The sequence below is a fragment of the Dipodomys ordii genome, unplaced genomic scaffold (assembly GCF_000151885.1).
Source record: "Dipodomys ordii isolate 6190 unplaced genomic scaffold, Dord_2.0 Scaffold44, whole genome shotgun sequence".
Lineage (NCBI taxonomy): Eukaryota > Metazoa > Chordata > Mammalia > Rodentia > Heteromyidae > Dipodomys > Dipodomys ordii.
Window position 1 is genome coordinate 5,169,300 of NW_012267260.1, and position 21,538 is coordinate 5,190,837.

Below are 21,538 nucleotides of genomic sequence, written 5' to 3' on the forward strand. Positions count from 1 at the left end.
AGTTAGTTCAGTGTCATACGTTAAGGACATTTTCAAGGGGTTGTGAGAAAAAATTATATATATATATATATATATATATATATATATATATATATCATATACATATCTGTACCTGTCTATCTATTCATGGCTATCTCTCTCTATCCATAGCTATCTTATACATAGTTATCTCTATACATAGATACAGACATATAGATATATCCCTCTGGTTTCAAAAATGTTTGAGCTTGGTGAACGCATCGTGACAAGCTGATATTGCAGAGAACATAAAGTCTGAGGAGGGAAAATGACAAGAATAGTATTAACCTATATACTTGCACTTAGTCACTGGGAGAGTCTCAGGGGAGGGGGGAAAATGGTGGTTTTATGGGTTCCCATTTCCAAATGAAGACCACAGAGGAAACCCAAAATATTTTCATGCCAGGCTAGGGCTGGTAATGAATTACATAAAGAGATGTCCAGGTTACCACATTCCCCCTTAATACTTGATCACTGTATGGGATGGCTTCATTGAACGCCCCCCTCCCCCCGATTGCCAGAGAACTACACACTCGGGACTGGCAGCTCCTCTGTGAAATGGAGGAGGAGGAGGGCCTGGGCTACTCACCGCGCCTGGCCAGAGACCAGACCACGGGGATGCTCCTGGCAGCTGCAGACAAGGCGTCATGGGTTTTCCTGTGTCCTATCTGGCTTCCACCGGCAGGCCGGGCCCCAGGACTTCTGAGCTGTCCACTCAGCCCCAAATGGCCGTTCCAGAGGCTCAGGAGCCCAAGCTGGGCTCTGCCCACCCACAGGCAGCTGCCCCGCAGCCTGACAGACAAGTCCTACCTGGGCGCAGCACCTGTGGAGGGTGGGGCCCCAACCCGAGAGAGGATGAGTCACCAGCCCGCTCACACGCAGAGGGTCACCACCACAAGCCGAGGCTCCATCTCCCACCAGGGACTCTGAGCTGCCAGGCTGGCTCCGGATCCGGAATCCTTGGCCCCACCTCAGTCTGAGGGTGTCAATCAAGAAGTCATTGGTGCGCCTGCTTGGGCTCTCTCGGGGCCTGCCTGCTTTTCCAGCTCTCAGATTAGACTCGTACAGTTCCACTTCCAGGCCAGAGGAGCCTCATCATTGCTTGTGGCTGCCTGGGGCACGCACATAGATTTACCATGGCACCTGAGGAAGCCCTCCTGGGATCTTGGACAACTGCGATCCACAGACCAGAAGGCCCTGCTGCGCACCCTGAGCTCGAGGAGAGGCTTCGGGTGACCGTCCTGAGTCACGGACAGTTGGAGGCTGTGTTTTAGCTCCGTGCAACCCAGCCCATAGTGACGGATGCAAAGACAAACACTCACAGAGCCAGTGCCAAATCTTTTTTCTAATCAAAGAGTCAAAAGATCCTCTTCACTTTGGTTTTACATTTCATGGGCTTTCCAGCTTCCCTCATTCCCACATTTGAAAAAAACAACAATTTGTGTTTATCTAGAGTATGGTATTAAAAAAAAGACACCCCTAAAAGGTTCCATAACATACTGAGAGATGCCCCTCATTTTAATGCCAGCATTTTCCTTCACTCGGTGGCCTGGGACTGTTCTAGACAGTATAGCAAGTGAGCAGGGTGGGGAATATGTCCACATGTTCTATGCTTCGTTTTTATTGATCACTAACTGTAGATTTGAGGAGCCCCAAGCGTCTCCCCTACATCTATGCACCTGACCACAGCCCTCACTGTCTCTTTGGAACGACACACCTACGTGTGGAAAACATGTCAGGTCTTCTTTGTGGAGAGATGGGGTGATCATTCCTAAGCAGCAGGGGTTCCTGGAGGCTGTGCTGGTGGAGATGGTGCCACACGCAGAGCCAGCTAGTGCCTAGAAGGATACATCTAATCTACGTGAGGAGTGACGTATGAGGAGCAGAGACAAAGACTTGCTCATAGTTCCTTGGTTCAGTAAACGCTCACCAAGTATCTCTTAGAGATGGGTAATATAAAAACACAAAGGTTCTCAGAGCTCATCCAAGCCCAGCCACCGCACTCAAATGAGAAAACTAGCTCAGTAATTACTGGTTGATCTGGAACTTCCGGCATTTTAAAAGGCAGGTGATAGTCAACGTTAAAAATAAATAAATAAATGTCGGGCGCTGGTGGCTCACGCCTGTAATCCTAGCTACTCAAGAGGCTGAGATCTGAGGATCACGGTTCAAAGCCAGCCCGGGGAAGGAGAGACCGTGAGACTCCTATCTCCAATAAACCACCAGAAAACTGGAAGTGACACTGTAGCTCAAGTGGTAGAGCGCTTGCCTTGAGCTGAAGAGCTGAAGGACAGTGCCCAGGCCCAGAGTTCAAGCCCCATGGCCGACCAAAAAAAAATAAATCAATAAAATAAAAATAAATAAAACCCAAGTGTCAGTGGTTCATGCCTATAATCCTAGCTACTCAGGAGACTGAACGAGGAGGATCATGGTTCAAAGTCAGCCTGGGTAGGAATGTCTCTGAGACTCTTATCTCCAATAAGCCACCAAAAAGCTGGAAGGAGAGCGAGGCTCAAGTGGCAGGGCACTAGTCTTGAGCACAAGGCTCAGGGTCTGCACCCAGATCCTGAGTTCAAGGCCCAGGATCAGCAAAAAATAACTAAATAATTTAAAGAAAGCACAACTTCTAACCAAGGCTCCAGCCACATCACCAGTTACTCTCTGAGTCACATGAGATATTTTGTCAGTGCTTTAATGACAGTTTCTGTCTGTGGAATCAAGCCTCCAAGCCTTTGTGCATGCTGGGAAGGCCTTCTGCCTCTGCCCTCCGCTGAGTCTGTACGCTCCATCAGGGTGAAACCCAGCGCTCGCTGGAGAAAACCTCACTGGAAGCCCAGGTCTACCTTTGGCGTTCAGGTCCTTCTGGTTGATTTTGCAACGCTGGGATCCAATCTCTCCCCCTCTGAAGTCACCTCCAGCGAGGCAGCAGCTTCCACTGTCCCCTTCATCTTGCTCCAGCCATGCAAACCAATTCGCACCCCTTTCCTTTCGTTGGCCTCCACCCGCCGCCACCTACTGCCCACAACCTCCGTCAGACATTCCATGACACCCTCCCCCCCCTTGCTGGCCTCCACATTCTCCCTTTGCAGCTCTCTGAAATGTACCACACAAGGCTGGTACCACCTTCCCGGGGAGGTAGCAGCTCAAATGTCATCTGCCCAGAGAAGCAATCCCTGGCGTGGCTGCTGCCATTTACATACCCCAAACATCTTGATGACTCACTCGGGATGATTTTCCACCCATGGTGCCAGGTCTTTGAGATCCTCATTGCTGGTCACAGAACTGGAGACCATGGATGATGGGAAGTTCTAGGAAGGACATTTAACTGAAAATGAGACAAGTATATTAGAAAAAAGAAAATCATCTTGCTCCATCTCCTTCTTCCCCTCCTGGCTTTAGAAATTTCAAAGGAAGTAGTATCAGCAGCAAGGGAAACCATGAGGCAAACATGCCAGAGAGGAACCAAAATATGTTGAGGGTGGGGGCTAGAAAGATGGAAACCTTGGTCCTTGGTAACACCACTGAATTACTGCATTCGCCTTGGGATCATTGGGTCCTGGGCCTTGTAAATAAATAATAACTGCTCGAAGACTGTCTCACGGTTAAGATTTTCTATATTTGTAGCCAAAATACCTTAACTGATCTTATAAAAGATCACTCTCGGTTCACATTCCACTTATTTTCCATTACACACTCCTCGTGCTGATGGTGATGGATCATCTTGAGTGTGCACTGCCCAGGTGCCGGCCAGGGGAGGAGTACTTTCAGACAGGGATTGAGAGCTCCCTACTCTGAGGACTGAGAAATCAGGAAAAGTCACAGCTCAGGGAGCCCTGGGACCACCCCGCCCCACACCGGAGTGGCAGGGAGAAACGGCCCTGAGCAGCCCTTGTGCAGAGAGAGGGATGGAGATGTGCTGGGGAAGGGCCAGGCCTTCAGGGAGTGGTCACACCCTCTCTGGAAACTGCAGTGCCCATGGGTTCCACCAGAGGGAGACAGAGAGCAGAGCACCAAGCTGGTGGTCAGCTGGTCCCGGGTGTCCCCATCTACCCATCTACTGTGGGGACCTGAAAACCAAGACATCGTCAAGGCTCAGGCGGCCCCGCCACGCCGCCCGCAGCAAGACTGGCTCACTGATAATTGTAGAGGATTCTGCTTTACTGAGGACGACTTATCTCCCCTTCGGCCCAGGGACAGAGCTGCGAGCCCTCATCCCTGAAGCCTTGCAGACCATTGCATCCTTTCTGGGGTAGAACTGGTCTGTGTTTCTGTGATGTGTGTGTGTTGCCGCCACAGGTGGACAGCTTAAACCCTCCCTTGGAGAGAAACGTTACTTCCTACTTAGAGTTGATGCTGAAAATAGATTCTCCACCCTCTTCTCCCCAGGCATGATCAAGGGCACTAGGACCTCTCCACGGCCCACCTGCTCCGGTCTGTGTTATCCTCAGTGTGAATCGTGTGAGGCTCCTGGAAAGTAGATAGATGTGCAAAAAGAAGAGGTGCCCTACCAGAAACCCTTTAAGAAGCCCACATCAGCGCTCCTGTGAGTTTGCTTGGTACGTTCTGAGAGGGAATTGGTCTCCTCTGGGACTTGGCTGAAATAGGAACGTATTACAGGACAAAATAGAGACAGAAATCACCCCCCAGGAATCGAGGGGAGCGGATGTTCAGAGCCTCAGGGAGGCAGCCCGGACTCAGAAGAGTCTCCAGCACCCAACAGGACAGGAGCCAGATGATCGGGAGGCTGAGCTCATGGCACAGACTGACTAACCCCCCCCCCCCAGTGCATGACAACAGGCAACACATTCAAACTGCAGCAAGCGTTGTCGTTGTTGTCATCATCTCTTGTCCTTATAAGAAGAAAATTTGAAATGACCTGCGAAGTGCACAGAACCAATTCTGAGCCCATTTTCAGAGCCTGCTCAAGGCTCCAGCTCTTTCCTGTGCAGGGTGGCGCTGTGTGGAGGTGTTCTGACCAGAGGAGGGAGCCGGCTGCCCCTGGGATGGGCGGTTTAATGATGCCCTGCCTCCAGGGTTCTCCCTGCAGGTACTGCAGCAGCAGAAGCCGCATTCAAAAGGCTTTGACTGCCATCTAGTGGTCATTTCTTAGGGTGACTAGTACTTGCACTTTCCAAGTCTTGGCTGAAAATGGTTGTTTGCATGCAAAGACATGTGTGAGAAATAATATTCTCTAAATCCTAAGCAGGACCATGTCAGTCAGAGAAATCTAAACAGATCCTGGTATCCCTGCCAATGTAAGGATTGATTTTTTCCAATGGAAAAATGTGATGAGATAATAAAGAATGAAAAGTAGAAATCCAGATTCCCCATTCCAGCAAGATAGGCAGTAATAAAGCATATTATGAAGAGCACAGGTTTCAAAGCCCAAATGCCTGAGCTCAGAGATTATCTTCATCCCTTATTAGCAGCACATGAAAACTGCTAGTCTTCCTAAGCCTGTTTCTTCACCAGTGAAGGATGATCTGAACAGCATCTAAGGTTGTTGATTGATAATGAAGATGGCAATTACTTAAAACTGTGCCTGACACTTAGCAAGCACAAAAAGACACGAGCTAAATTTCATTTTTAAAATTATATAAACCTTAAGGCAATTTATGAAATACATAAAGCATCATTTCTCCTCAGAGGCTTGAATATTCTGTAGCAACTGGTGTGATCATGTTAGCCTCATGAATCTCAGCTAGGTGGCTTACATATTTGAAAAGATATAGTCAAGAGATGGGTAAAGGCAGTCTCCTTTGTCGTTCACGTATTGACTAACTTACTATGTATTTATTGTTATCTACTCGATGGCATAGTAGGTTAAGCAAGCAGTTCTCAAAAGTGTGATCCAAGAACTGACTCCTTGTCTTGACTTTCTGTGATGTGAATTTTTGCTGCACTGATGAATAGAATCGCTGCAGTCTCCTTACAGACCAAGCGGATGGCCCACTGCTACGACGACTGAGCTCTCATGACTCAACACCTACAATGGCTACATCTCCTGACATGTTTGTGAGACTGGTTTATGGAGACTGAATTTAGACACTCAAGTTATAATGGACTCATATAAGCAATCTGGAAGTTTTCCTTGTTTTCCGTGTTATACACTCCAAAGCTCAGTTAAAACAGCCATGATTGCACCTGGCCTTGCTACCTTTTTCAGTGGTAGACTTATTTATTCCTAGTGATTTAAATGTTTCCATTTCCAGAAGCATCAGAATGTGTTCTTTAACAATTCATTTCTTGGTATTCTTCTGCCTGACACTCATGGGATTTTAAAATCAGGCCTTTTGTCAAGGCTTTTGGTTACACATTTGAATGTAATATGCACCCATAAAGAGCTTTGTGTTTTGGGGGGGGGGGTTTGGAGGGGAGTCCGGTCATGGGGCCTGAACTTTGGGCCTGGGCACTGTCCCTCAGCTCTTCAGCTCAAGGCTAGCACTCTACCACTTGAGCCACAGGGCCACTTCCGGCTTTTTTCTTTTTGCTTATGTGGTGCTGAGGATTCGAACCCAGGGCCTCATGAACGCAGGCAAGGGCTCTACCACTGAGCCACCTTCCCAGCCCACCATAAACATCTTTGTATCTGATTACTCACCACTGAATGGCCCTAATGAGTAAGAGGAACCCATTGCAAATTCACCTTTATCTAAAACCCTCTTCTTTAAGCAGTCTTCAAAGAGCATTGTCTCCCTTCCAGGTTGTCAGCCTTCAACTAGAGCTTGAAATTCATGTGGTTTCTTCTGGCTCCACGTTTCTCTGCTGGCCTGTATGATTTAGGCCAAAGTTGATCAGAGGGAACTTCCAAAGAATTCTGCAAGTGCTGCAAAGGCCTGGGTACTTCTGGGAGAGATCTCCTCTCAGGCCACTCCCTTGTTTTGTTCTAAATCACCTAATATTGGTGGGTTTGGGGGGGGTGGTAATTTAAATTTTAGTTTCCTTATTTCATTTGGGAAATGTTTTTGTCACAGCTGTTTGAAATTTTACTCTATTTATTGGTCTATTACAGTATGTTTTAAGGAAAAGGCTGACAATTAAAGTATCATCATTGCCAGATGGTGGTGGCTCACACCTGTCCTCCTAGCCACTCAGGAAGCCGAGATCTGAGGACCACAGTTCGAAGCCAGTCCAGGCAGGTAAGAACCAAAACAATCCTTCCACTTTAACAGTGGCTTCAACAAGCGACAGAGCACTAGACTTGATCAAGAGTGGCCAGGAACAGCACCCAGGCCTGAAGTTCAAGCCCCAGGACCAGCACCAAAACAAAACAAGCAACAACAAATCAATACTGTTCTGTCAAAGTGATTTTCAATGTTCTAAAAGTATACTCTACCATATGTTAACAAACTATTTCCTTTGCTAAAGAATCATTCCTCTGTGTGTACTTTACAGTTACAAAATGAGAGCCCTATTACCTTCTATATTTAAAATAAATTCCTGAGCCAAGCCTGGTGGCTCATGCCTGTAAGCGGAGCTACTCAGAAGGCTGGGATCTGAAAATCGAGGTTTGAAGCCAGCCCAGGAAGGCAAAGTGTGAGACTCTTTTTCCCCAATTAAGTGGAAAACCAGGAAGTGGTGCTGTGGCTCAAAGTGGTAGAGATAATTTTGACAATAAGCTTAGGGGAGTGCCCAGGACCTGAGTTCAAGCCCCACAATCAACCCCCCCACAAAAAAAATTACTGGCTCTCTACAAAAAACATTGATATCTATTTCTAAACATCCTTTTCTTGCTTGTATGCAGCACTCACAGTAAAGGGTGCTAATGATAAAACTCATGGCTAAGAGTCAGAAAAGAATCAACACACAGTCCTAGTCTCTCTTGAATGTTAATTGGAAAGTGTCAGAGCCCATTAGATCAGAATCGCTAGCTGCTTATTTCTGAAAACAGGACTGAATCTGAAAATTACATCTTCAGACAAAGCCATCTACACAAGGCTGCATCAGACAATCTTCAATGTTCCTTTAAATAAACATTGCAATTATAGCCAGATGCCAGGGGCTCACAAAAAACCTATAATCCTAGCTACTCAAGAGGCAGAGATCCAAGGACTGGACTCGAAGCCAACCCCAGCAAGAAAGTCCATCGCTCTTAGAAAGTCCACCACTCTTTCATCTCCAATTAGTCACCAAAAAGTCAGGAAGAGGAGCCATGGCTCAAGTGGTAAGAGTGCTAGCCATCAGCGGAGCTCAGGGCCAGCATGCAGGCCGAGTCCAAGCCCCAGGACTGCCCGCCCCCCCCAAAATCAAAATTATACTGTTCAAAACATATTAATATGAGCCTGCATGGCTTCTGTTCCAGTTCACACAATGAACATTTTACAGAAACTGAAATGACTTGCTTTGCCACTGCTTTCTGGCAGTCTCACTTTGTCCCTGGGACACTGCTTTACACGAGTGCGTGGGGACCCTCTCGCCCCAGTGTCTATGCTGGGAATAGTTCCCAGGGCCGAGTGCCCAATCCCTGCCATCGCCAATTCTATCTTTTCTGTACGGACTTTTGGAGCCGAGTTCGGAAATCCAACAAGCCAAGGAGCAAGTTTGTACTCCCGGAGCCCAGTCATGGAAAGCGGGGCTCCAGGATGACTAGACAGCCTCCAAGTCTCTCCAGGCCTGGGTTCCATCGTCTTACGTTCTAATCTGCTGCTCTCTCAAATCAGGTTTTTCCCAAGTGACAGAAAATAAGTTCTCATGCAGGCATTAGGTATGTCTGATTTTTTAAATCTCCATTTCTGATTCACCCAGAAAGGAAACAGGCAGGACGGCTAGGAAGGTAGGACCGAGAAGCTGGTCACGGCTAAACGTCAACAGTACAGAAACGGAGTGTCTGCCTCTCGCACAGGGATGTTGCGGTCACTCACAGAGGGAGAGTACCATACCTCCTTTCTCTTTATCTTGGTCATCTAATAGTTCATCACACCCAACACCACGAAACACTTCTGAAACGTAGAATACCAACTTCCCTTTTTAAGCAGACTTCATGATAATATACTCTACAAGCACTTCTACCTAATTTTTCTAAACTGTCCCTATAATCCTTACACAATAGTTTCTGGTGAAGAAACACACTCAAAAGGTGCAATATATGTCGTGCTGGTTTGAGGTTTTTAATGCTTTTCAAGTCATTATTTGTTTCTTTGGAAAATTCAAAGTGATATAATTTTCATCATGGTCAAAATAAACATGCTGAAGTTAGTGAAGAATGCCAAGAAAGACTGACACAACTGAACAATTCTTTTTTATTATAAATGTTTCCTTTTGAGGGAGAAACATTTTTTTAAGAGCACCTGTAAAAAATGAGAATATTATTCTGAGATTCCTCATACATGTTGGGGTTTTTCTGGAATGTTAGATTATCAACACATCACCTCTATCACCTGCATTACAGAATACTCATTGAAGGCAAGTCAGGACAAAAGAGGAAAATTTTACAGCTAAAAATATTCATAGCAGCAACTTTTAAAAGATGATTTTATTAAGTCATTGCACTTGGTCATTTTATTGCTACAGCAAAACAAGGCCATTAAATTATAACACTTTTCATTTCTGATTTTTACTGATTGTCTCATTCTCAGACATTTCAAGTTTAAATGCAAGCATAAAATGTCAAGAAACAGCACAGCACTGGGATTTTTTTTTTTTCTGGGATCACAGTAAGAAGCATAAAAGCGAGCCTTCTATTAGACAAGGCCCACTCTCTTTGCATCTCAGACTTCTGTACAGTTTAGGTAACAATGTGATCATGACAGCTTAGTGGTCACACGTGTGCGCACATGCGCACACACATACATACCCACACAGAGGAAAAAAATAGAAATACATTGAGGAAATTGGTAGTATTACGTGGTTCAAAGGAAAGCAAACCTGAATTACACATTCAGCAATAATTTGGCAAGGCAGATTCATTTCATCCTGATCACCTTTTGTCTTGTTACTCGTATTCACATGGAGGAAAAAAAAATCGTTAACCCTTAAGTAAAAGCCATAATTATATTGTTTTCTGATATGAACTTCAGGAACAGTAATTAGCAGAAGATCAAGAGCAAGAATAAATACAGGCAAATTACCATATTAAAGGAATTATTCGAGGCTGGGAAGGTGGCTCAGTGGTAGAGCACTTGCCTTGCATGCCTGAGGCCCTGGGTTCGATTCCTCAGCACCACATAAGAAAAAAGAAAGAAGCCGGAAGTGGCACTGTGGCTCAAGTGGTAGAGCGCTAGCCTTGAGCTGAAGAGCTGAGGGACAGTGCCCAGGCCCAGAGTTCAGGCCCCACGACCAGACCCCAAAAAAATAAAAAATAAAATAAAATAAAGGAATTATTCTTTTCCCTTTACATTCAAGCTTACTTGGTTGGTCAGAAGAATGGAGACACAGAACCCCACTGACTTTTCTGTTCTTCTTTCAGTGCTCACAATGATCCTGGTGCTGAGGACCGTCAGCTCACCACGGAGCCCGGGCTGACTGCTACTCACGCCCCACTCTCCAACCTCTCCAGTGCTGGAGCCAGGACCGCAGCTGCCACAGCCACACACAGCTCTGAAGAACTTTTGAGAATAGCCTGGAATCTGTTGGAACCTTTCCACCCCCATTCTTGGGAAAAACTGGAGGATGATTTCTAGACAGACTGTTTATAGCTTTACCCAAAGACTGTCATTAAAAGATCTAATTTATTTAATGAGGAAATAATTTGACTATCCATTTAAAGAGGAAACAGAAGGCAGCAATTCTGTTCAGTAGTGACCTCATTGTAAGAGCCCAAAGACCTCAAATGGCCACCAGGTACACACCCAAAGTTATGAATGAAACATTTATATCCTTGTACTGGCATATCTACTCCAGTTCTCCTTTAACTGAAAACACATGACAAAATTTAATTTTCACAAAATTTGTGGTTGTTGGGTTTTGTGTGCTGGTTCTAAGGCTTAAACTCAGTCAAGAGCCTGGGCACTGTCCCTGAGCTGCTTTGCTCAAAGCTATCTCTACCACTTGATCTGCATTTCCAGTTTTTCTGGTGGTTAATTGGGAGGTAAGAGTCTCACGAGGTTCCTGCCCGGGCTGGCTTTAAACCACGATCCTCAGATCTCAGCTTCCTGAGTAGCTAGGACAACAGGCAGGAGCCCCAGATGCGTAGTCAATATTTTATTTTATGATTTAAAAAATGTAAAAGGAAAAATATTGGTCTAGTTGTTTAAAACAAATAAACAAACTAATAGCCAGTACTCAGTATCTTATACTCATTTGCTACAGTAAAGCTTAAAACCTAATTTTACAAACAAAATTCATTTCTTTAATTTCAAATAAACCCATCTGTGCTTTCAGACAAATCATCTCTAACTTAAAATGTTCAACTGTTCATGTGACCGACAAAACGGCTAACATCCATTCTATGAAAATGTACTATAATATGGCCAACTGGATTTGGTTTAAATAAGCTGCAATATTTTATTTTTATGTGATAGTAACACTTTGTCTAAATTCTGTTATCAAAACAACAGTCCAAAGCATCTCCATGAGTCCATCTGGTTAATTGCATGATTCACTGAAAACCTGAGTATTTACACTATAGTAACTTGTCTGAATAGGAATCCTCACTTTGAATTTGTGACAAGATTTGGGTTTTCTTTTCCTAATATTTATTATCATAAAAATTAGAGGGAGGAGCATGGAGAATAAAATCACAATATAATAAAATAAGCAGTATTTCAGTCTGTGAAACAAACCAAAAGGTACAGCAATAGGGCTGGTGTTGGTGTACTTCCTATGTGCTGTAGTTTCTAGGCACAAATTGAGAACTGACATTTTAGTTTCCTTAGACCTCACGAGTTTAAAATAAAGCTCCTATTTCCCCAAATGCTTAATAATCCATTTTAATTAAATTCCTCTTATGAGTCCTATAGTGCAAGCAATATAAACACTCTAAAAGTTGAATGATTTTTATTATTTATTACTGAATGCATGGGTGAGCAATCTGGTTTCTATCTAGGAAACTCTTATTTCATCACCCAAAATATAAACAGCACTGCAGACAAACAGGCACAACAGTGTAATCCTGGGTAAGAAGCTAAAAGTAAAAATATATTTATATATTTATATATATATATGTATATATGTACATACACAAAGCTTATTTGTCTTTTACACTCGGGGAAGTAGTGACTGAGGAAACTACAAAGCTAATTTGTCCCTCTCAAATAGTTTATCTTACAGGTTACTTGTAAAGATACCACCATATTTATAGTATAGATCTCTTTAAAAATAATACTACAATTTCAATTTTAAAAACTATTGTTAACTTTCCTTTTTATACAGATTCAGTAGTATTTTCAGGCAAACGACAACAAAATGTTTGCAATCCCAGCGCAGTAAGAAATAAGGCCTCTTTTTTTTTATATATATTGGCAAAACAAAATATATATATATATATATATAAAAAGAAAACCTTTCACCGTCTCCCTAATTTTTCAAGAGATATTATAGTTCATACACTTGTGTTTCTTCACCACAACTAAGAAGCCAGGAGAGATGCTCTGGGTTGTTTCTGACTCCTGGAGCACGAAGAACACTGGGTCCCTGCTGCCTCACGAAGACAGGACAGCCTTTTTCAGCTTTTCTATTTCCACCTAAAATGTAAACATAAATCGGGTGACATAAAATGCCCTTTCTTTTGTGAAGCTTCTTGGTGTATTTGTGTGTCATTAACATGGTCATACTCTCAAGCCTCTGTACTTGGATTTAAACATTAAAATGTAATCTTCCACGGTGCATAAAAAAGTGGTAAATAAAGGTCATGGAGAAGATGTCACAATGTTAGTTCCTAAATGTCATTCTTTCAACCACAGTAATGTTAATGTGAGCTTCTGAAATGAAAACTGCAAGAAAATCAGGCCTCCAAAAAGTAAAAGGACCTTTTGAATACAAACATATTTGAAATATACATATGTGTAATCAAATAAGAGATCTGGGTAAACAGTAAGAAGAACTGTTTTACATTTTTTACTATGTGATGTAAGTAAATTACTTGATTTCAGTTTCTCATCTGTAAACAGTATTGTGAAATTAATTTTCTATGAAGATTCAATGTGTGGACAAGTAGGAGGAGATGTGAACACCTTACAGAACTTCTGAAAGAAATTTTCACAGTGCCTGTAGAAAGCTTTAAATCTTCGAGTCCATTTCCATTGTAGGAACAGACATGGGAATTAAGACAAGGTCAGAGGCTGTGAAGCCCACAGCTGAACTCCTGAGCATCTTGGGCCCCTCACGTCCTGTGGAAATACTGAAAGCCTTGCTTTTTCCCGACAGCTTTTCTCCTTCTTCTCCTTCTACATAAAGGATACATATGCTTTCATTGCCTAACAATAGCTCACTATTAAACGATGAGGACCGTGCCACTGTAATTGTCATATGCTCAATCACCTAAAGAATTCTAACCATCCAAGAATGGCTTATTAATTTCAGGTTCTTTCCAGACAGTATTACTTTATACATAACTATACTTATTATATAAGTAAATTATATTATTACTAGTTAAATATTACAGCAGCATTGGTTTGGATCAAGCCTCAGTCTTTAGCCTGGATCAAAAGAAAATACCTTTAAATCATCCACCTGATGTATTAGAAGTATCTTTAGTCCAAAGGTGTATACCAATTTTAGTGAGCAGAAAAAATGCATGCATAAACAGAACACAGCAGTCAACAAGAGACATACAACGGCAACATGGAACAGAGCGCATCTGATGGAAGGGCAGCAGAATCAACCACATACGCAAAGAGTACGACCAGTTTATGCTGTTTAAAATCTCAATAATCAATCACATACGCAAAGAGTACGACCAGTTTATGCTGTTTAAAATCTCAATAGGGGCTGGGAAGGCGGCTCAGTGGTAGAGCACTTGCCTTGCATGCCTGAGGCCCTGGGTTCGATTCCTCAGCACCACATAAGCAAAAAGAAAAAAGCCGGAAGTGGCACTGTGGCTCAAGTGGTAGAGTGCTAGCCTTGAGCTGAAGAGCTGAGGGACAGCGCCCAGGCCCAGAGTTCAGGCCCCACGACCGGACCCAAAATAAATAAATAAATAAAATCTCAATAATGGGAGAGATAAATTACCTCCAGATTACTCCTCATTGTCTTCTCTTCTTCTAACTCTTTTCGTAGTTTTTCCAGTTCTTTCCTGAAAACAAAGCATTACTATTAAATCCTTAAATTAAACGAGAACTCCAAGTCAGCACACATGCTGTGGACTGCCAAAGTGATGTTCTCAAGTCCATCTGCTCTTCTCTTTCACTGGAAATGTTCTATAGCAATTATTACTCACTTTTAACTTTCACTAAGTAAAATGTTACATGTATACACATGTATGCATGAATGCACATATGTATGTATAATTTGCTCTCACCCCTCATTTTTAGATTAATTCCCACGGCTGCAGATACCCACCACAAATCATGTACTTTTACTGCACACATTACTCTACTAATACACCAGTATGGCCCTCCCCACTTTCCTGCTGATCCTCTTCTCTAATGGATTAAAAAAAAAATTCCCTCCAGTTTTTCCAGAGGAACTCTGAAGTGCTGAAAATAAAGACTTCTGAAATGCATAACATACACTTCAAAGTATATATAAAATCAGAAAAATTGTTTTCACTCCATCACTAATTTAAGAGCATCTATAAGCAAATCTGTGGGTTTAATTAGTGCTTCATTAAAACTAGTACACTTGGTATCAAAAGGATAAAAATAACAAAATTCAAAAATCAGAATTGGTATGTTGTACTCAGTATTTATGTAGGAATAACTCACAGCTCTAATGTGAGTTAAAATTCACAACTAAAATTCCAACAAACTATCCAAGAAATTCTGTATTGTATGAACGTTATAAAGCATATTTTTAAGCTATATAAGTTATTTTCTCCATCTAAGAGATACTAAAATTGTTCTACAAACTACTGGTACCTTACATTGCTAATCTCAATATTGTTATTCATAAGGAATCCTAGGCCAACTGAAAATTGAGAGAAAAATGGTCATTACTGGCTCAAGGTAACATGGCCCTGGAAGTGAACTCTGTACTATATTCCAAGCAACCCTCTTCGATGGGAGCTGACATGACCGGGTGAACACTCTTAGCTTCTGTCACTTAGCTTCTCTTTGATGTTTCGCCTACTTTTCCAGGATTAAGCTTACAATGGAACAAGGTTTGAAATTCAAATACTGTGTAATCATACAGCAGCTTTTATCTTTCTGAACACATTTCTTCATTTAAAAAACAAAGGAAAGCCAGGCACTGGTGGCTCACAGCTATAATCCTAGCAACTTGGGAGGCTGAGATCTGAGGATCATGGTTTGAAGCCAGACAAGGCAGGAAAAGTCTGTGAGACTCTTCTCTCCAATGAACTACTCAAAAAAAAGCCAGAAATAGCATTATCGCTTAAGGGGTAGAGCACTAACCTTGAGCCCAAAGAGACTCAGAGACAAGTTCAAGCTCTAGGATGGGCGCCGGTGGCTCATGCCTATAATCCTAGCTACTCAGGAGACTGAGATCTGAGGATGGCTGTTTGAAGCCAGCAGCAAAGTCCATGATACTCTTATCTCTAATAAACTACTTAGAAAAGGCCAGAGGTGGCACTGTGGCTCAAATAGAACAGTACTAGCATTGAACATAAAGAGGTTCAGGGATAGTATCCAGGCTGAGTTAAAGCCCCAAGACAGGGAAAAAAAAAGGGGGGGGCGTGGAATGCCAAGTGACAGTGGTTCATGCCTATAATTCTAGCTATAAGAAAACTGCAATTCACAGAAGTGGCGCTGTGGCTCAAGTGGTAGAGCGCTCGCCTTGAGCTGAAGAGCGCAGGGACAGTGCTCAGGCCCAGAGTTCAAGTCCCACGACCGACCAAAACAAGAAAATTGCAATTCAAAGCCAGTCTGGAAAAATTTCATTCTTGGAGACTCATCCAACTAACTAGCAAAAAGTAGAACTGGAGAGAACCAAGCCATGAACAAGCAAATTAAGCTAACATGAGACCAAACTAACACCCTGGGACTAGAAAAATATATATAAATCAAAAATTTCAAATATTTTCAAAGTTGGGAGTGTAGCTCAGTGGTTCAGCACTTGTTGAGCATGAACAAAGATCTGGGTTTGGTACTGAGCATAGATAAGTGATAGACTCAGAGCTGAGAAGGCCATTAGCGAGCACCTATCACAATGCATCCATTTTGTAAATATTAACTTACTAGCAGCAGAAATAAGTCCTCTGATACATTTTAGATACATGCTATATCTAAAACACAATATGGTTTACTTGTTCTTTTCAAGCATAATTAAAACACTGCGTCTGACCAGATTTCTAGCCTAAACACATATGTGTGTGTTTGTGTGTGTATGTGCGTGTGTGCGCGCGTGCACATGCGTATTTCTAGCCTAAACATAAACATATATAAGGTGTCTTTTCTAAAAAATTGAGCTACTAGAATAAGTTTTTCTATTCAAGTTGCTTTTTAAACCCAAAGAACTACAGTTGGCAATTTCAATGAGACCCTGCTGACTCTGCAGACTGGTCAGACTACTAGCTCTTTTGTGGGTCAAGGTTGAGAAGTCTGTGTAAAGCAGTACTCCCAGGAGAAAACACGGACGGCTTACCCATGATCCCTTTTCAGTGCCTCCACAAGACACAGCAACTCAATAATCTGGGCTCTAAGTTCATCCAAGGAATTTTGATTCCCATCATCTGCTTCTAGTTTTGCTTTGATTTCTAATGGAGTTAGGAAAGCAGTTGTAGTGGCCTTAGATGCACTTGAAAGTGTTGGAGATGGCTGGAAGCATAATAAAAGGATTGTTTTTCCTATTTTTATTTATAATTTTTTATACTTAAGTTCAAAAAAATTTTATAACAAGGACATAAAACAATCTAAACAGACTAACCATTCCAAATCTGAAAATTTTACACTGGACCACAAGTATGGGTTTGTAGTCAAAATGTAGGCATACTACATTTGTTTCACGTAAACATGAAACAAATTTCATGCTTTCTCAAGTCTCGTTCACAAGATGCTTCAACTCATACAGATAAATGTTCCAACATTAACAAACAAAACCATGAAATATCAAACACTTTCTACTCTAAGTATTTGTATAATGGATAGTCAACCCACACTTGGAAGATAACTGGCAAATATGAAAATTCAAAGGACATTTTAAAGTTCATCCCTGACAAAACCACCAGACAACTAAACTCGCAATCACTGGTGGTTATTATGGAAAACGCTAATATTTTATTTATTTTTTAACCCATCAGATTTCCATATGGACAGATTTCATAGTGGAACATCTACAAGCAAGAATGTCTTAGCAATATTAAGGTGTTTTCTTGATTTCCTATTAATAAAAACATGGCTTAGAATGTCCAAAGAGCTTCACATGTAAGTAATTATAAAAATATTTGTAAGCTCATTGATCCTAAGTCCATATCCTAATTCTTCTAAAATTTGACTGTCATGTTAGTAAATTTCAGTAGTCTGCTAACAGTTTACAGAATCAGATTAAATATCTTTGATACATTGTAGTAGTAAAATGAACCAAGCTATGGAACTAAAGAATAATTAGACACATATACATGAGTAGATGTGCTAGTTATATAAAAATTAAAAAAATGATACGTGTTTAACAAAGACATTAAAATCATATAACAGAGAGATCCATGTATTCTGGCTCATTCCAGTACGTACTTAGTTCTAAGCAAGGTAAGAGCCAAGCTACATAAAATGCAAAACAAGTAATTACCTCCTGACTTCTTATCCCTCATAAGTGGTTAAGTGAAAATTATTTTATGTGACCTAATTTCAGAGTATATGCTTAGCAAGAACATTTAAAGAGAAATGTATAGATTTATGCCTTAAAATATGAAATACTGAATACTCATTTAAAATAGCAGGCTCTATTAAAAACACTTGAAGAGAGTCATGCGACCAGTTAACAAATCAGTTTTCAGCAGGAATTACTTTATTTCTGAGAATAATTCTTCTTAAGGGAATACTTTAAATTCTGTAATACTGATGTTCACAAAGAATTCTATGAAATATGTAAATCTTAGACTCCAATGCATCTCACCTTTGTGGAATAGCTTGTGTCCTTTTTAAACTCAGATGGTTTAAAATTGGCACTATCTTCTTCTTTTGGCAACTTCAAGATTTTTTCTGGGCTTTGAGTTGGCTGATTTTTTTTTTTTTGGTAAATCAAGACACAGAACAGATTAAAGAAGAAAACAGTAGCAACTAGGTAATGAAAGAAACATTACACTTCTGCCATTTCTATTTCTGATATCCCACTGATGTTAGCTGGGTGCTATAGTTTCACACTGGATGCACTTCTGCCACTGATGTTATCTGGATGCTACATAGTTTCATGTATCTTGAGTGCAAAAGCAGACTACCTTACAGTAATTATTAAAAAACCATTTACCCAGGCTATTTAAAGACACAACAATGCTTAAGTAAATATATCAACTTAAAGTATGGCCTATATTCCAGGCAGCAAATAACTTTTGTTTCTTTTAAAAGAGCTACTTAGATACCAGGACAAGTACAAAAACAACAAATATCCCACTAAGAAAAAAGTCTTAAGGGCTGGCTTAGTGGTAGAGTGCTTGCCTACCATGCATGAAGCCCTGGGTTTGTCCTCAGTACCACATATACAGAAAAGGCCAGGAGTGGTGTAGTGGCTCAAGTGGCAGGGTGCTAGGCCTTGAGTAAAAGAGGTTTAAGGACGGTGCCCAAGCCCTGAGTTCAAGCCCCAGGACTGGCCAAAAAAAAGTCTTTCTTAAAATGAGCAGCTAGTATGTAATTCTAACCACAGATAGATTAAACAAGTCCCATATTCCCTGTTGGCCCTGTGCTCTGTGATTATGGGTCTCACATTTCTCTATGTATGTCTCATCCTTACTTTTGATTCCACAATTAAACTTAGTTCTTTTTCTGTATTTTCTTAAATGACAGAATGTCTCTTGGCCTACAGTTATCTTCCTGACTTGTAAACTCTGGTGCAGTAATAAGCCCTCCTCATTCGCATCTACAAATGGACTCCGGGTCACCTAAAGCATCTGTATTTTCCTGTAATAAGAACGACGTACGACTCACCGAATGTCCACCATTGAAGCGGCCAGGCAGCCTTCTCCCTGGCATCTTCGGTCTATTTGCAGTGAGATGCAGCAAGTTTTCTGAGGAAGGTATGTCATCAAAATTTACAACATCTAGAGAATAGAAATTAACATTATCTATTGAGATAACCTCTTAGAAAGCAGTGTTTTTTTGTTATTAAACTATAAATTAAAAAGAGCACGACTAATTTGAAAGCTCACAAGTTGATCTATGCTTTATATACTGCATTTGGAAGACACTTACCCTTTAAACCACAAGCATGCTCTCTAGCTAGTATATTTTACGGTGTAATATTTTTATTAACAACAATGGTTGTTTCCAATACAGATTTAGACCTCAACAGAAAGCTCTTAGGGAAAGATAAATCTGTATCATAAATTGGAGCATAAAAAGCTATTATCTTATTAAAGGTCTTACTTATTAATACAGTCCATTTAAATGCTGATTAATCACAGCACATCACAAATTTTACATATTAAATGTGTTTCAAATGTCAACTAGTGGACTAGCATTCGAATTTTCAAGATCCATCTGTATCCAGCACCGCACTATTTCCATCTCTACTAGCTATACAAAGCAAAGGCATGATGTACCTTCATATATACGTCCTTCCAGTGTTACTGTTGGGACTCAAACTTGTCTTTAGAGTTCTCTGTGTCTCTGATTGAAGAGACACCAGGAAAAATGCTGCATAGCTCATGAACTGGATTCCTCACCAGCAAGGACTAACTGACCTTTGGCCCAGTAGATTCTAGACAAATCTAAGTTAACTCACACTTTGAAACAAGTGCTATGTAATTACCTTGAGTTTTTCTAGATAGGCAAGAAAACCTCACTTAAGAAGTTTCTGTAACTCTGAAGCCCCAGTACTCATGTATGATAGAAAAATCCTCTTGGCAATCTGCTGATCTTTCTGCTGACCTTCCTGTAGCCCAGATTCCAAACTAGAAATAACCACAGCCAGCCACAATGTTCTACGCAGTAGCACGTATTCTTATCTAGCTAGCACTGTATTCATTTTGGACATCATCAGATTCCTAGGCAGTTATACTACCAACACTCAGATATTTGTTTCTTTAAAACGACAGTTGTCATTATCACCTTCAATGTTTATTCATCAAATTTCATGTTCAAAGTAATTTATAGACTTTATGGAATTCTAAGAGATAAAAACACAGGTAAGGCAGAAAAGGGGCATTACTACTTGGAAATAAGCATTTTACAACTGCAAGTACTGGTTGACTATTGTTATCTGTTTCCACAGGTTACTTTCCATGTTCCATCTGGGACAAAGTCACCAAACTAATATATCAGAAGCTTGTTTCAATATTTTTTGTCTTATAAATGTCAATAATAACAAACTATAGTTAGAAATCATTATACAGTAAAAAATGCATTATATAACTGAAAAGGTTTGATATTTAAAATATTCTATTTTTAAAACAAAATTCAATTAGCTAGCAAGAAAATAATTGATATTCTTAAAAAGTAGGTTAAAGAACACATTAAGCTTAAAGGGTAAAAAAAATACCCTTTTATAGTAATAGATTCTTATTGACAACATACAGAAAAACTTCCAACATTAAAATACAATCAATTTGGCCTACAGAGATTATTTTCAAATGCATATTTAAGCAACATGCAGGAAGAAAAAGAAACAAACCAAAAAACATGAGAGAAATGAAGAGAAATGAAACTGAAAGGGTAAATGATCCATGTTCATGTGAAATACCTTCCATACATCCTATTTTGGTCTACAACAAAAAGACAAGTGAACCATTCAGGCTCTCCACTTGAAACTATCACGTGAGTTAGACGCAGTGTGCACTCTGGATTCACTGGGACGCCAATGGTCTAACCCTCAACTCTGGCAAACTATCACGTGAGTTAGACGCACAGTGTGCAATCTGGATTCACGTGATGCCAATGGTCTCACCCTCAACTCTGGCAGTGTCACACTCCCAGCCGCTTACACCGCTGCATGTTGCTGGAAAGATGTGCAAGTTTCTAACAGCCAAATGAAACAGCCAATTTGGGAAGAAAATAAGATGATTTTTTTCTTTTAAGTTGTCAACATTCTTTAAAGTTCTTTTTTAAAGGAATATTTTAAATTAAAAATCAAGACCATTTTTCCAAAATGAATTTTATTTTATTTTAAAATGGAAAACCAAAAGGATTAGAATTGACAAACAAACATGTACACTTTGAGTAAAATTACAAAGAAAAAAAAATAAATGTGCACCACCTATCTACTAAATATACTATTTTGATTTCTTTTATAAATTGTTATCTTACCAAAATGGAGAAGGGTAGGATAATTTCCTGACACGTAAGAAGGGAAACATGGCAAACAGGCTAGGAAACAAAAT

General features: G+C 41.0%; 1 protein-coding gene across 1 annotated transcript in view; it reads right to left on the bottom strand.

Moving 5' to 3' along the window:
• Positions 1-11,435: 11,435 nt before the first annotated feature.
• Positions 11,436-21,538, bottom strand: part of Cd2ap (CD2-associated protein) — a 35,035-nt gene continuing 24,932 nt past the window's right edge. Inside the window, exons 15-19 of the mRNA XM_013019076.1 lie at positions 19,149-19,261; positions 18,124-18,225; positions 16,657-16,829; positions 14,125-14,188; positions 11,436-12,638 (exon numbers count right to left, since the gene is read on the bottom strand). Of these exons, the coding sequence (XP_012874530.1) occupies positions 12,597-12,638; positions 14,125-14,188; positions 16,657-16,829; positions 18,124-18,225; positions 19,149-19,261 (494 nt within the window). The 3' untranslated portion in view covers positions 11,436-12,596. The remainder of the gene's footprint in view (positions 12,639-14,124; positions 14,189-16,656; positions 16,830-18,123; positions 18,226-19,148; positions 19,262-21,538) is intronic.